The 14,902-nt window shown below is 53.6% G+C and overlaps 2 protein-coding genes across 6 annotated transcripts in view; one reads left to right on the top strand and one right to left on the bottom strand.

Annotated features, from left to right (window-relative positions):
* The first annotated feature begins 1,709 nt into the window (after nt 1-1,709).
* Nucleotides 1,710-9,888, top strand: LOC116466781 (histone H1.8). Of its 4 annotated transcripts, XM_032149830.2 has the most exons (6): nt 1,710-1,822; nt 2,981-2,985; nt 5,826-6,085; nt 7,406-7,769; nt 9,166-9,230; nt 9,528-9,888. In XM_032149830.2, exons 1-6 carry the CDS (start codon nt 1,710-1,712, stop codon nt 9,759-9,761), a joined length of 1,041 nt encoding a protein of 346 aa, XP_032005721.1. In that variant the 3' UTR covers nt 9,762-9,888. The 4 variants fall into 4 exon arrangements, with proteins under 4 accessions (XP_032005721.1, XP_032005722.1, XP_058294123.1 ...); XM_032149831.2 differs by lacking the exons at nt 1,710-1,822; nt 2,981-2,985; nt 5,826-6,085 and adding an exon at nt 6,743-6,881; XM_058438140.1 differs by lacking the exons at nt 1,710-1,822; nt 2,981-2,985; nt 5,826-6,085 and adding an exon at nt 6,750-6,881 and having other exon boundaries at nt 7,410-7,769.
* Nucleotides 9,889-13,636: 3,748 nt separating this feature from the next.
* Nucleotides 13,637-14,902, bottom strand: part of PLXND1 (plexin D1) — a 51,785-nt gene continuing 50,519 nt past the window's right edge. The window contains exon 36 of one of the 2 annotated variants that reach the window (XM_032149827.2): nt 13,637-14,854. In XM_032149827.2, coding sequence (XP_032005718.1) covers nt 14,738-14,854 — 117 coding nt within the window. In that variant the 3' untranslated portion in view covers nt 13,637-14,737. The remainder of the gene's footprint in view (nt 14,855-14,902) is intronic. The other variant, XM_058437338.1, reaches the window with a different exon arrangement.

The raw sequence follows: 14,902 nt of genomic DNA, 5'->3' as shown, positions 1-14,902 counted from the left end.
TTAGTTGCATGAAACATCGCTGAATTGCTTTCTAAGGCGGCTACCAACTCACTCCCCACCCCCAGCAGCTATACTTTCCTTGAATCCTGGTCACTCCGTATCGATAGACACTTACATCTTTGTCATTTTGCTGAGTGTGAAATACAGCCTCATCCTTGTTTGTTTTCTTTTCTTCCCCCCCGCCTTTTTTTTTTGACAGGGTCTTACTCTGTAGCCCAGGCTGGAGTGCAGGGGTGTGATCACAGCTCCCTGCAGCCTTGACCCCCCAGGCTCAAGCAATCCTCCTGCCTCAGCCTCCCAGGTAGCTGGGACTACAGGTGCACACCACCATGCCCAGCTAATTTTTGTATTTTTTGGTAGAGACAGGATTTCACTTTACTGCCTAGGCTGGTCTTGAACTCCTGGGCCCAAGTGATCCTCCTGCCTCAGCCTCCCGAAGTTCTGGGATTACAGGTATGAGCCACCACGCCTGGCCCCTCATCCTTATTTTAATCCACCTTGTCATTTTATTTTATTTTATATCATATTATTTTATTTTTATTTATTTATTTTTGAGACACAGTTTCGCTCTTGTTGCCCAGGCTGGAGTGCAATGGCTTGATCCTGGCTCACTGCAGTCTCCAGCTCCCAGGTTCAAGTGATTCTCCTGCCTCAGCCTTCCAAGTAGCTGGGACTACAGGTGCACGCCACCACGCCCAACTGATTTTGTATTTTTAGTAGAGATGAAGTTTCACCATGTTGGCTAGGCTGGTCTCAAACTCCTGACCTCGGGTGATCCGCCCACCTCAGCCTCCCAAAGTGCTAGGATTACAGGCGTGAGCCACCGCACCAGCCCACCTTGTCATTTTAGATGGCTGCAGAATATTCTACAGAAAGGGTGTGATTTAGCCAGGCCTTGGGTGTTTGCTTGGAAGGTTTTTTTTTTTTTTTTTGTCAATTTGATGGGAAAAAGTAGTATTTCACCATTGTTTCAATTTGAATTTTCTCAAATGCCAAGGAAGTTGAGTGTCCATTTTCCTGTTCCTGTTCCTCAGCCTTTAGGCTGGTGAATTGCTGTTTACATTCTTTGTCCACTGTCCCAGTGGATGTTGTCCTTATCGATGAAGACTTTTGCGAAGCATCCTCCCTTATTATTTCTTTAAAAACAAAACCAAAGGAGGGCACAGACCCAGAGAGCCCGGCTGGCCTCAGAAGGGGCTACTCTGGTCTAGGGGCATGTGCTCTGGGCAAAAGTAGCAGTTGGGCTGCCTCCAACTGCTACTTTTTGAGAAACTGAGGCCAGCAGTGGTGTGGGGCAGCCCATTGGCCACCTGGTAGGATTAGAGGGCCGCCTCAGCGGCCTTCCTGACAACACAGGTGACCCCAATTCCTCATCAGCATCTCCAGCTCCTGGTGGGGAGAAGGCACAGGCGAGATCAAGCATCTCAGCTCCCATCATTGCACCATGGGGACTGAGACCCAGAGAAGCCAAGCGACGCCCCCAAGCTTACACAGGAGTGGGTAGTCCAGCTGGGGCTCCCTACAGAAGGCAGGCTGCTGTGCCCCATTCCACACCTCCAGCCCCAGTCAGCAGCTTAGAGCACTCCCAGCCCAATCAGGGCTGATTGGAGTGGTGGGGCAGGGGCGGGCTGCTGGTATATAAGCCTAGCAGGAAGGCCCAGCAGCCTCACACCCGGGTGAGGGGTCTGCTGGCTGCACCTGTCGGTCTCATGGCTCCTGGGAGCGTCACCAGCGACATCTCACCCTCCTCGACTTCCACAGCAGGATCATCCAGGTCTCCTGAGTCTGAAAAGCCAGGTGAGCAAGAGGAGGCAGCTCCTCCGTCATCCCTGCGAGCCCACTCCCTGGGTTGCCCTTGACGCTCCACCCCCGCTCCTCGTCCTTTCCCAGCCTGGCCCCAGCACCCACCCAAGACTCACCCAGCACCAAGCTGCTGAGCTCAACTGCCTTTTGGCTGAAGAGCTGATCTACCCATAGCAAGGCCAGGTAGGGCCTGGGGGCTGGGGCCGGCCTAGCTCAGGGAAGAGCCACAGGGCCTCCCAGCTGGAGCCCATTTCCTGCCGGAGACTGTAGCCCACAGCCAGGCTGCAGCTGTGGGCAGCTAGTTGGAGGGGCTGGGGCAGGAGCATGTTATGCAGGGCTAGGCATTCCAATTTTCAACCAAAAAACACCTCAGGGTTTATCTGGACATGAGGGTGCACCGAGGCAAACCACGCCCAGTTCACTCCCTCGAGGACCTCCCGGTCTGATGGGGAAGCCTGGCCCATGGCTCGGTGCTGTTTGCTAATGTGATGTGTGCTTCAGTGGCAGTAATCCAGAGCTGGAGGAGCCCAGAGGAGTCCCCTAACCCACTCTGGGAGGTCAGGGAAAGCTTCCCAGAAGAGGTGACCCTGAAGGATGGGTGTGCCTCAGCCAGGGGAAGTGTTCTATTTGCCAAGACACCTAGGGAGATAGGGAGGGGGTCCCGGTGCCAAGAAGTAAAAGGGCAGAGTTAACTGGAAGTCAGAGGTGTCCAAACCAAGCTGCATTTTGAGCCTTGAAGGATGAGTGAGAGCAGCCTGCATGGCCGGGAGGAGAGAGGCGTCCCAGGCAGAGGAAACGGCTAAGGCCCAGAGGCCAGTGCGCCTGCAGCTTGTCTCGGAAGCTGCGTCTTCCTTCTGGGAAGGAGGGAAGTGCTGGGGCAGTGCTGAGGGAGCAGTGGGAGGAGGGGATCATCACACAGGGCCTCCAAGGCCTTCAGTTAGGTCAACTTTTATATGGAATGGGGAGCCATGGACGGTTTCAAGCAGGGAAATGAGGGGTGTGAGATGCAGCAAGGGGAATGCTTGGGGTGGGGAAGAGGCTGGGGCTGGGGAGTTGGAGAGGAGAGGCCAGAATATGGAGAGAAAAGCCTATGGAGAGGCCTCGAGTGGGTGTGGTGGGGAGGAGAGGGCCCAGAATGCCCCCAGTTCTTGCTTGGATGTTGGGTAGGTGTGGGCAGTGGGGGCATGGGGCATTCCTGGAAGAGAGACGAAGGGCAGGTTTGGGGGGCTGAGCTCTGTTCTGGACATCCTGGTACACAGCAGGCATGGAATAGCTACTGAATGAGGGGCTGGGGTGAGAGGGGACAGGCCTGAGGGAGGACTCCTGGGGGTGGCTCTCTGGGACAGACATGGTCTGGGGGAAGCAGAGGAGGGGTTGGAGCTGCTCGTGAGGTCAGGCCAAGCGAAGACCCTTGGGAAGCCCTGTAGCACTGCAGCTGGGAGGGCTCAGACCTCCTTAGAGGCCCCCATCCCCACTGTACGGATGGGAAGACTGAGGCCTAGAGGGCAGAATGAAGCTCCCAAGAACCCGGGAGTGACCCAGGACTACACCAGCTCAACGCCTTTGGCCCCCAAATGAATATTCCCACACTGGGCTCGTCATGGCCAGGACCCAACAGGGGTTGAATTGGATTAGGTCTCTTTATAATTTTGCTCTAGATCTAGAGTTTCATGGTTTTTTTTTTCTATAAAAAAAAAATTTAATATAGCCAATACAGCCAATTTTTTTGTCTTTTTTTTTTTTTTTGAGACAGGGTCTTGCTTTGTCACCCAGGCTGGAGTGCAGTGGTGTGATCTCAGCTCATTGCAGTCTCCACTTCCCAGGCTCAAACAATCTTCCCACCTCAGCCTCCCGAGTAGCTAGGCCTACAGGCACACACCACCACACTCTGCTCATTTTTAAAGATTTTCGTAGAGTCGAGGTCTCATGATATTGCCCAGAATTTAAGTCTTTAAATTCTGCAGATTGATCAGAAATCAACATTTCCATTCACCACATTTAAATCCGGTTTCATATTTAAATACCTTTTATGCATTTCATGGTGACTGACAACTTCTCACGCTTCCCCCACCCTTGATCCTACTTCATTTGCAACTTTTTTATAACACCTTATTGAGAAATAATTCCCATACAATACAATTCACCCTTTAAAGTGTACAATGGCTTTTGGTATACTCAGAGTTGTGTATCCATCTCTATAATCAATTTTAGGATATTTTCATCACTTCAAGAAAACCAGTACCCATTAGCAGTCACTCTCCACCCCCACTCCCTATCCCTGGCAACCACCAATCTGCTTTCTGCATCTATGGACTTCTTATTCTGGACATTTCATATAAATGGAATCAGACAGTATGTGGCTTTTTCTGACTGCCTTTTTTCACTTAGTATGTTTTAGGGCTCCTCCATGTCGTAGCCAGGGCTTCACTCCTTTGTATGGCTGGATAATATTCCACGGGATGGGTAGAGACCACATTTTGTTCATCCATCGTCGATCATTCATCATGGATGTTTGGGCTGGTTCCATCTTTGGGCCGACACGAATAATGCTGCTATGAACATTTGTGTGTACATTTTTGTGTGGACATGTGTTTTCATTTCCCTCAGGTATATACCTAAGAGTGGAATTTTTTGGTAACTTTTTATTATGAAAACCTTCAGGGCCGAGCATGGTGGCTCACGCTTGTAATCCTAGCACTTTGGGAGACTGAGGTGGGAAGATAGCTTGAACTCAGGAGTTTTGAGACTAAACTGAGCAATGTAGTGAGACCCCTGTGTCAAATAACAATAATAATAATAATAATACAAAAATTAGCCGGGCGTGGTGGTGCGTGCCTGTGGTCCCAGCTACTTCGGAGACTGAGGCGAGAGGATCACTTGGGCCAGAGAGGTCAAGGCTGCAGTGAGCCATGATTGTGGCACTGCACTCCAGCTTGGGTGACAGATTGAGACCCTGTCTCCATAAAACAAAACAAAAAACTTTCAAATGGATACAAAAGTAGACTACCAAATGGTCTGTAACTGCCTTCCACTGTACCCATCACCCAGCTCCAACAGTCATCAGCTTGTGGACGCTCTTGTTTCATCTGCTGGGTTATTTCAAAGCAAACGCTGGATTTATCATTTCATCTGTAAATATCTTTTATAATATTTACCTTTAACAGATAAGAACCTTTTAAAAAGCAATTATAATACCATTAGCACACCTGAAACAATATTATCGCTAATATCCAATATTTCCTTCCAGTGCTCACATTTATCTGTTGCCTTTCTTTTTCCAGTTGGATTGTTCAAATCCTGCTCTGGGAATGAGCATTTGGTTGAGAGGTTTCCTAAGGACCTTTAGTCCATAGGGTGCCCTTCCCACTTTTTCTTTCCCCCCTTATTTGTGGAAGAAACCAGGCTGTGTGCCCTGGAGAGTCTCTTGGTCTGGCTGCCTCTGAGAATGTGCACATAGCCCCTGGAGGTCCTGTAAACCCACAGTTACAAAATTCACCCAATTTAGATTTATTTTTCTAAAGGAATACTCCATTCTTTAAAAAGAGAGACTTGGCTGGGCACGGTGGCTCACGCCTGTAATCCCAGCACTTTGCGAGGCCAAGGCGGGTGGATCATGAAGTCAGGAGTTCAAGACCAGCCTGGTCAACATGGTGAAACCTCATCTCTACTAAAAATACAAAAATCAGCCAGGTATGGTGGCAGTGCCTGTAATCCCAGCTACTTGTGAGGCTGAGGCAGGAGAACTGCTTGAACCCAGGAGGTGGAGGTTGCAGTGAGCTGAGATCACGCCATTGAACTCCATCCTGGGGACAGAGAGAGACAGTATCTCAAAGAAAAAAAGAGAGAGACTCAATGAGCCTTGAGGGGTGACCGTCCGGGAGCTCCCATGCCAGCGGTCAGTGTCTTTGGGAGAGGGGGGCATCTGATCCTTGCTGGACCCTCACCCACCCCCCATGGGCCAGCTGATGCCTGCCGCTGAGTTGTGACTGGGCCCCGGGTGATGGCCTGCCATCTCTCCTCAGGCCCGAGCCACAGCAGCCTCCCGGTGGGACGCCGCCACCCCCCGGTGCTGCGCATGGTGCTGGAGGCACTGCAGGCGGGGGAGCAGCGCCGGGGCATGTCGGTGGCGGCTATCAAGCTCTACATCCTGCACAAGTACCCAACAGTGGACGTCTTCCGCTTCAAGTACCTGCTGAAGCAGGCGCTGGCCACTGGCATGCGCCGTGGCCTCCTCGCCAGGCCCCTCAACTCCAAAGCCAGGGGGGCCACTGGCAGCTTCAAAGTAAGCGCCCCTGAGGGAGGACATAGCCCAGGGCTGGAGCAATGGTCCTGGCCTCTGTGAGTGCTGCGGCCTCTACTGGAAGGCCTTTGCCCTCCGGTCCCCTGTCCTTGTTCCTCCTGTAGTCTCAGCCGAGATGTCCTCTCCTCCAGGAAGGCGGGTAGTGTGCCCTCTCTCAGCTCCCACTGCAAGAGTCACCCTGTTGGTGTCCAGGACAGGTGAACTGTTGCATGTTTGGGATCCCAGGGCCTGTGTCAGCTGTGCTAACTTCTGGGTCCTGGGCACGTAGCCCCTTCCTGGCATTCCTCACCACAGCAAAGGGTTTTCCCTCTGCTGGCACCTCCCTGAGCAGCCATGTCCTCTGTTTCGAAGGGGAGAGTTTCATCTTCATAAGGAGGATCCAAGAGGGGACCCATGCCAGGTCACTCAGAGCTGAGGCAGGTCTGGGACAAAACTGCACCCCAACATCAGGACTGTCATCAGCCACCAGGAATACCTCAGGGACCAGACCCAGGGCCTGACTTGTCATTGCTGGGCCCCCTGCATCTTGCCTAACTTCCTGCATGTAGCAGCTGCCATGACAGTTGCCATGGAACACTGGCGAACATTCTCAGCCTACCCCAAGCTGGTCCCTGTGGTTACCTGGTGACAGATCACAGAAAGTCCCACCCTGGTGGAACTCCTGGGCCTGGGTCAGAGCCTGGACTTGCCTCACAGCAGGACCAGGCGGCTAGGCAGGGAGAAGAGCCAGAGAGGCGTCGGGTGTCTGATGCGGTGTGCTGGCAGTTGAGGGGTGAAGGTAGTTTCTAGTCTTGGTGATGGTGAGCCCTGAGGGTTGGGGGACAGGAAAGAAACAGCTTGCCAGGAGCCCTCCCTTCCCTGCCGCTCACACCCTTGGTGATGGTCCCGCTGTAAAGATGAGAAGACGTGGCTACGGTACACAGCTGGAGGAGGGCGGAGGAAGCTGTGAGCCCAGAGTCATCTGACCTCAGCCCACGTTCTGCTGAGCACCAAGGGGCGAGGTGGTGGGGGCATGGGGCATGAGGCAGGGCAGCACTTCAGGGTGGTGGGGGAGGAGGAGTCCAGAGGCACAATCTGTGGGAAAGCGGCAGGCCTAGGGCGGGTGGTTGAGAGATCATGAGATCCTAGAATCACAGTAGACAGTGCCTCCAAGGACAGTGACTTCGTGCCTTCTCCCTGCCCCTCACTGCCTGTGGAGCCCCCCTGTTTGGAATGAGGCCTCCCATTCGGAGTCTTACGGAGGGTGGGGGGTGTGAGGCGCCTGAGGCTCTGCTTTCAGCCCCACCCCGTGTCCTTCTCCAGTTAGTTCCCAAGCACAAGAGGAAAATCCAGCCCAGGAAGATGGCCCCCCCGACGGCTCCCAGGAGAGTGGGCGAGGCCAAGGGGAAGGGCCCCAAGAAACCAAGTGAGGCCAAGGAGGACCCTCCCAACGTGGGCAAGGTGAAAAAGGCAGCCAAGAGGCCAGCAAAGGTGCAGAAGGCTCCTCCCAAGCCAGGCGCAGCCACAGAGAAGGCTCGCAAGCAGGGCGGCGCGGCCAAGGACACCAGGGCACAGTCGCGAGAGGCTAGGAAGGTGCCCCCCAAGCCAGACAAGGCCATGCGGGCACCTTCCAGTGCCGGCGGGCTCAGCAGGAAGGCAAAGGCCAAAGGCAGCAGGAGCAGCCAAGGTAGTTGTGTGACTTGTAGGGGGTGGTGTGGGGATGGGGGTCTTGACAGCCACTGGAGTAGGGGCGGGGAGCCAGCTCTGGAGAGGGGTTTCCTTATTTGGTGCATGTGCCCTGAGTGCTGCGCTTGACCTAGAGAGAGAGAACTCATGGTAGCTGGTTGGGGGAAGGAGGCAGACATTTCAAGGGTTATGAAGTGGGAAGCAGAGGCCAGGAGCCTGACTCATTATTGAGGCAGGGGTCAGGGAAGGCTTCCTGGAGGAAGGTGTCTCAAGCAGGGCAAGGGCCTGTGCAAAGGCCTGGAGGCATAAAGAAGGTGGAGTTTTTAGGCTGGGCATGGTGGCTCATGCCTGTAAGCCCAACACTTTGGGAGGCCAAGGCGGGAGGATCACTTGAGGTCAGGAGTTTGAGACCAACCTGGTCAACATGGTGAACCCCCGTCTCTGCTAAAAATACAAAAATCAGCTGGGCATGGTGGTGTACACCTATAATCCCAGGTACTTGGGTGGCTGAGGCAGGAAAATCACTTGAACCCAGGAGGCAGATGTTACAGTGAGCCGAGATCACACCACTGCACTCCAGTGTGGGTGACGGAGTGAGACTCGGTCTCAAAACAAAACACAAAAAGAAGGTGGAGTATTTGAGGAACTGCACATATTTCGGTCTACCTGCAGTTTTGGCAAGGAGAAGCTGTGAAGGGCAGCTGGAATCGGCTTTATCTGGAGGACAATGCAGAGCTGTGGAAGGATTCTGACAGGAAGCAGCTAGGGCTAGAGTTATTCTTTTTTTTCCTCTCTCTCTTTTGGAGACAGGCTCTTGCTCTGTCACACGGTTAAGTGCTGAGCCCAAGAATTAGAGACCAATCTGGGCAAGATACTAGGATCCCATCTTTGCAAAAAATAAAAATATTAGCCGGCATGGTGTTGCATACCTGTTGCCCCAGCTACTTGGGAGGCTGAGGCAGGAGGATTGCTTGAGCCTGGGAGGTCAAGGCTGCAGAAAGCCGAGATCGCCCCACCACGCTCCAGCACAGTGACAGAGCGAGACCCTGTCTTAAAAGAAAAAAAAAGTATCCTGGCTGCCAGGTGGAAGAAAAACTAAAGGCTCGAGCTGACAGGCCCGTTAGACGTTGGCTTCGGTGGGCTTGGAGCACCAGTGCTTTGCATAGAGCAAGTGCGTCTGTTAACCCTCCAGCCACTCTATGAGGGGCATGCTATTATTCCCAGTCTTCAAACTAGGTCACTGAGGCTCAGAGTGGCTAAATGATTTGCCCCATGTCACACAGCTGAGTGAAAACCTAGGACCCAGTAGGAATGGGGGTTCCAGAGCCCCTGAAACTTCCTGCCCCACCAGCAGTTCCTCCTTCTTCCCCTATAAAACCTCCTCCATCAAATTCCAGGAGATGCTGAGGCCTACAGGAAAACCAAAGCTGAGAGTAAGAGTTCAAAACCCACGGGCAGCAAGGTAGGTGACTGCATGACTTTCCTGGCCTGGCTGCCAGCCCTGAACAGGCCAGAGTTTGGGCATCCCACACTCAGTCCCTGGAAGGGTCAGCTAGGGATGGGGCTCAATTTCTTTTCCTACAAAGCACAGTCCACCACCTTCTCTCTGGTCCCCTGGCACGCTGGGGGTGTTGCCATCCCCATCTTACAGATAAGAGACTAAGGCTTAGAAGGGTGATGTTGTGTACCCAGAGCCACCCAGAGCTGAGATTTCAGCCCTTCCCAGCTGTCTCTTTGCTCCTGGTTTGCTTTTGTATAGGTCAAGAATGGTGCTGCTTCCCCGACCAAAAAGAAGGTGGTGGCCAAGGCCAAGGCCCCTAAAGCTGCGCAGGGGCCAAATACCAAGGCTGCTGCTCCTGCTAAGGGCAGTGGGTCCAAGGTGGTACCTGCACACTTGTCCAGGAAGACAGAGGCCCCCAAGGGCTCGAGAAAGGCTGGGCTGCCCATCAAGGCCTCATCATCCAAAGTGTCCAGCGAGAGGGCTGAAGCTTAGGGCCAGAGGCAGGGGCGGAGACAGACCGAGCCTCTGCCCTAGTTTTTATTCTTCAACAAACCACTGCTCTATTTATTTCATTGTAAGCTATTTATCAATAAAGACTTTTGTTTCTTTTTCCTCACAATTGATGTGGGTAGAGGCTGAGGTTCAAGGATTTGGCCATTCGGTCCTTCATGAACATCTGCTGAGCACCTGCTGTTTACCTGGCCAATGCTGGGGCTCAGATAGCAGGTCCTGCCTCAGGGATACAGACTGTGTGCTATATGGGGCTGCGGCACAGATATCAGATATCAGGATGCAAAGGGGCTGGTGGAGGGAGATTAACCCGGCCCTGAGATCAGGCTTCCAGGAGGAGGTGGCTTTTGATCCTAAAGGATGGGTAGCCATTGTCAGGCAGATTAGGAGGCAGAGGGTGCCATCTGAGGGGTGGGATGAAAGGAGGGGATCTGTTTAGAAAGAACCCTCTGGCAGTGGAAAGGAAGGATTAGAGTAGCTGAGAAGAGAGGGAGACCTTTCAGCCACTGGTTCCCGAGTGCTCCTGGGCCAGGCACTGTGACAGTGACAGGTGTTCTACTCCGCAGCCAGTGCCTGTGCTCTGAAGAGGAGGTGGGGCTGGGCCTTCAGCGGGGTGGGTAGGGCTGGCTGCTAGTTTAGACAGGGTTGGAGGGGCTGTCTGAGCCAGGACCTGTGTCTGGAGGGGGTACCATTTCAGCAGAAGGAAGAGTGAATGCAAAGGCCCTGGGGTGGGAACATGCTCCTCAGCCTGGGAGCCGCAGGAAGGTCTGTGTGGCTAGAGACCAATAAAGAGAAGGACAGGGATGGAGACGAAGTCCAAGGTGCTTTAAAAACATCTGCGGCACTCCTCACACAGAGAGACAGGCTCTGTGTCCCTACCCCTTGACTCTGGGCTCCATGACTACTTGACCAGTAGAATTTGGTGACAATGATGCTGTGACAATTTCTGGGCCCCATCTTAAGGCAGCTTCTACTTCTTGTGTTTGGGGACACTTTTTGTTTTGTGATACTCACTCTTCAAACTTGGCCACCACTCTATGGGAAAGCCCACGCAGCTTGTAGAGAGGAACTGAGGACTCCAATTTTCAGTCCTGCTGAACTCTCCGACCAGCTGGTACCACATGCCACCATCTGAATGCAGCGTGTTGGAACTGCATTTTCCAGCCCTAATTGAGCTGCCCCAGCAGAAACCTGGTGGAACAGGGACAAGCCTTTCCTGCCAAGCCCTGCCCCGACTGCAGATTCGTGGGCAAAATAAGTGACTGCTGTTATTTTAAGCCACTAGGTACTGGGGTGGTGTGTCCCGCAGCAATAGATCTTTCTAAACAGATCCCCCTCCTTTCACCGGAACAAGGGCTGCAGGGTAGATGACGGCTGGATCATGTAGGGCCTTGTAAGCCAAGGGCAAGCACGGTGGGCTTTAATTGTCATAGGGAACCATTAGAGGATGGCAAGCAACAGAGTCTCTGCAGGGATGTGGGTGGGCAGACAGGCCTGTGAGGAGGCCCCTGCCACAACCCAGATGAGGGGGGTGGTGGCCAGCCAGGACATGCTCACAGAGGGAGGGTTAGAAGTGGTAGATTCTGGATCGCTGTTGAAGATGGTGTGAACAGGCTCTGCTGATGGATTGGATGTAGGAAGGGTCACTGATGAGTCCGCAATTTGGGGTCTAGACAGGCGACTGCTGGGTGACCATTTCCTGGGGTGAGGACTCGGCACGTGCCGGGAGGCTGCCGAGATATGGTCCTGATGAGAGGTGGCAGCCTAGCCACGGGGGACAGAGAGAAGGAAGGGGTGGACTAAAGGGAGTCAGAGGCAAACTGTACAGGACTTGAGAAGAGGGCAGACGGGGCGCAAAGGGAAGCAGGCTGCTCAGCATGGGGCATCAGCTGCTCCCTTCCTGCCCCTGCTCCACCACTCCACCCTCTCCTCCTGGAATCCCGGCTTTGCCTAGATGTGCTGACAGCCTCCCTGGGGTGTCTGTAATGTGGCTGCCAGCAGGACCCAGAGGGGCACCCAGAGCAGATGGCAGGGTGGGGCTGGGCTGGTGCTTCCTGAGGAGGGGTCTGCTCCTGCCACTGCTCATTCACGGCTTGGCCCGGTGCCGTGGCACCTCCCGACAGACTGCAGTGCGGGGGGCATCAGTGGGCATCTCATGTCCGTGAGCTGGGAGCAGGGGTGGGGGGTGTCTAGCGTCCATGAAACCTTGGGCAAGTTACCTCCCTTAGCTGCAATGGTTTCTTTCCTTTTCAAAGGAGTTTAGTTTGAGGATGCTACATCAGGGGTCCCCAGCCTCCTATGACCCTCAAAGGGTAGGAACCTCCCTCCTGCCCACAGCTGCCAGGTCCTCAGAGCCCCAGATAAGGATTATAGTTGGTTCATGGAAGGTGGCCACCTTCTGTGCTGAGAAACGACTCTGGAAACTAGAGATTTCCTCCATTTGCAAATACATTTCTAAACGTCAAGGAGGAACTGAATGTTAATCAGACATTAAGACAGGCTGTGGAATATTTAATGACTTAGAAAGATGTTACTGACATATTGTCGCATGGGGGAAAATCAGGTTGCAAAATGGTGTACACACCCTGATACTGAGTTCACTCCTCGGCCCCGCCCCATCCAAGCGCCCCATGCGGCTGGCGTTCTCAGAGATGCTCGCTATGAAGGGTTAGGGCAGCTTTTATTTTCTTCACGCTTTTTGTGCTTCCTACATTTCTCTGGGAATCGTGTATTCATTCCAGAATCACACCCGCCCCCCTCACCCTCAAAATGCTATCAAATGTGCCGATAACTTAAATTAGAAAATCTGCTGCTTAATAAGAAGGAATCAATACTCAGAATAGAAAATGTGAAAGATAAAGACTATCTTTCCACACAGAAGCCATTGTAGGAAAAAGCTATTTTTAAAGCAAAAGGTTGTTTACTGTTCTCCTCACTTTTCTGTTCTCATTAATTTTAGAACTGGTATTTGTGGGATTTTGTTTAAATTTTATGAGACTTTTGTCCTAGTTCTTACTCTTGATAAATACATGTGTAACTATGTTTCCTTCAAAAAAGCAAGAAATGAAATGGAGTTGCTGTACCTTTAGAGCTGGCTCTCGAGATCTTTCCCTGGGGTTGGGGAGGAGCCAGCAGGGCTGGAAAGGGGTGTCTGCATCAGGTTCATTGTTCTTGTGGGCAGGGGTGAGGAACAGCCTGTACTGTGGGAACAGCGTTTAGGGTTAAACTGGGCTTGGGGGTTAAACTGCCTGCTTCCTTGTCTGAGAAATGAGCTTAATGCTATGTATTTTTTAAGCTTGATGAGCAATTCGGGGTAAGTTAAGTGTCAGTTTCCTTTCTAGGTGGTCACCTTTGTCCTCCCCGCCCATTTTGGGGACTACTGTGGAGACTCTGGACTGGAAGGAACATGGGACCTGGTCCTCATCCTGTCCCTTGCTGGTTGTGTGACCTTGAGAAATGCTTCAGCTATGCTGAGCCTCAGTTGCTGCGTCTGTCATATACGGACGCTCGCACGTTCCTGATGGGCTTGTTAGAGATGAGGTTAGGAGCAGGGCCCACTCAGTTGCAGGCAGCACACAGCAGCTGTGAAATCTTCCTGGAGGTCCCGGGATGTCCTCAGAGCTTAAGGAATGGCAGCTCTGGGCCGGGCCCACAGCACGCATGCAGCCTGCACTGTCTCGTTTCATCTCCTGGCCTCTGACTGCCTTCTCAGAAGCTAGTCAGGTGCCAGCAAACCTCAAGAGTGCAGCTGAGACAGGAGGGACGGCAGGCTCCTTCCCTCCTCTCTCTCACAAATTGGTAAAGAAACTGCCTATTCTCCCGCTTGGCTAGCTCAGGACAAAGGCTGGAGCCCACAGTAGGTTTGTCCGTAAGGCTTTTATTATAAAGAAGATTCCAGAGTCCCGGCTGCCCCCCTCCAGCCCCCATGGGCTCTGAGCCAGTCCCAACACTGGCTGAGTTGGCTGCGAGGGGCCTGCATGGCCCATCTACCACAGAGGGTCGCTTCTGGCAGGAACGGAATGGGTGGTGGTCTCAGGCGCCAGGGGCACTCTGCCAGGTCTGCCTGCTCTCTGGAACAGTCATTTCCAGTGTTGCATGGGGAGCCTCTCGGGACCCCTCCCCGGGTCCTCTGCGCAAGCGGCAGCTATTCACAGTTGGTGCATGATACCTTTTTTAATATATAAAAGCTTTAAAAAAAAAAGTGGTGCTATCTTTAGAAACACCTTCAGCAAGATCAAGTAGCCCAGCTACAGCCTCGGTGTATCTTAACCCCTCTCCTTTCCCTGGAGATGGGGCTCCCAGCTCCTGTGCCCCCCAATCCCTCCCCTCCACCTTCCCTGCCCCTGGAGAAGCCCACAGAGCACCCTATGGCGCAGGCACTGCCCACTCTACCAACAGCCGCCCAAGCAACAAAAATCTGACACTACTTGAAACTGTCTGTGGCCAGGATCCTCTTTGGATGAGGGGGAAGTGGAGATAACATTTTGGTGGTTAAAGCAGAAACCAATCAAAGGTCAGTTCAAGGAGGGCTCCCTGCACCAGTATGGATGAGGTAGAGTTTCTGGGCTGCAGCCTCCGGGCTGGCGGCCTCCTCTCCCCCAGTTTGTGCTTGGCCGCCTAGATGTGCGGGGCTCTCGGCAGCAGGACCAGCTGGATGCTGTGGAGCAAGTGGGTGGGCACAGTGCAGGCCGTACTGGGCAGACGGGGGAGCCTGACCAGCTCTCTGGCCTCCGTCCCGGAGACTGATCTGGGGACAGGTGGGAGGGGATGGAGGTGCCCAGGGGTCAGGGCTGGGGCGCCCCTGCCTGGCTGAGAGCAGCCCCTCCTCCTGCCCCTGCCCCAGCCGTCTCTGCTCAGTATTTCCCAGGCTGAGTCACAGGCACGGGGTAGAAGATCAAGTTGAGGCCCAGTGGGCATCCGTTTCTCCCAGCAGCAGCCTGACCAGCTCTCCATGTGTCTCAGGCCTCGCTGTAGCACTCGTAGATGTTGTCCTCCATCAAAGCCACCACTTGCTCAAACTTGTGCTGCAGCTGTGTCCTCCGGGCCGTGGGGTTGGCCTCCAGCGCGGCCATGATCTGAGGGGAGCAGCGGAGTCAGCTGGGCCATGGCCGGTAGCCCTGCCT

This window comes from Hylobates moloch, unplaced genomic scaffold, assembly GCF_009828535.3.
Source record: "Hylobates moloch isolate HMO894 unplaced genomic scaffold, HMol_V3 SCAFFOLD_4, whole genome shotgun sequence".
NCBI classification, from domain to species: Eukaryota; Metazoa; Chordata; class Mammalia; order Primates; family Hylobatidae; genus Hylobates; species Hylobates moloch.
Note: the sequence above shows the minus strand (reverse complement) of the source record. Positions and strands in the feature narration are given on the sequence as shown.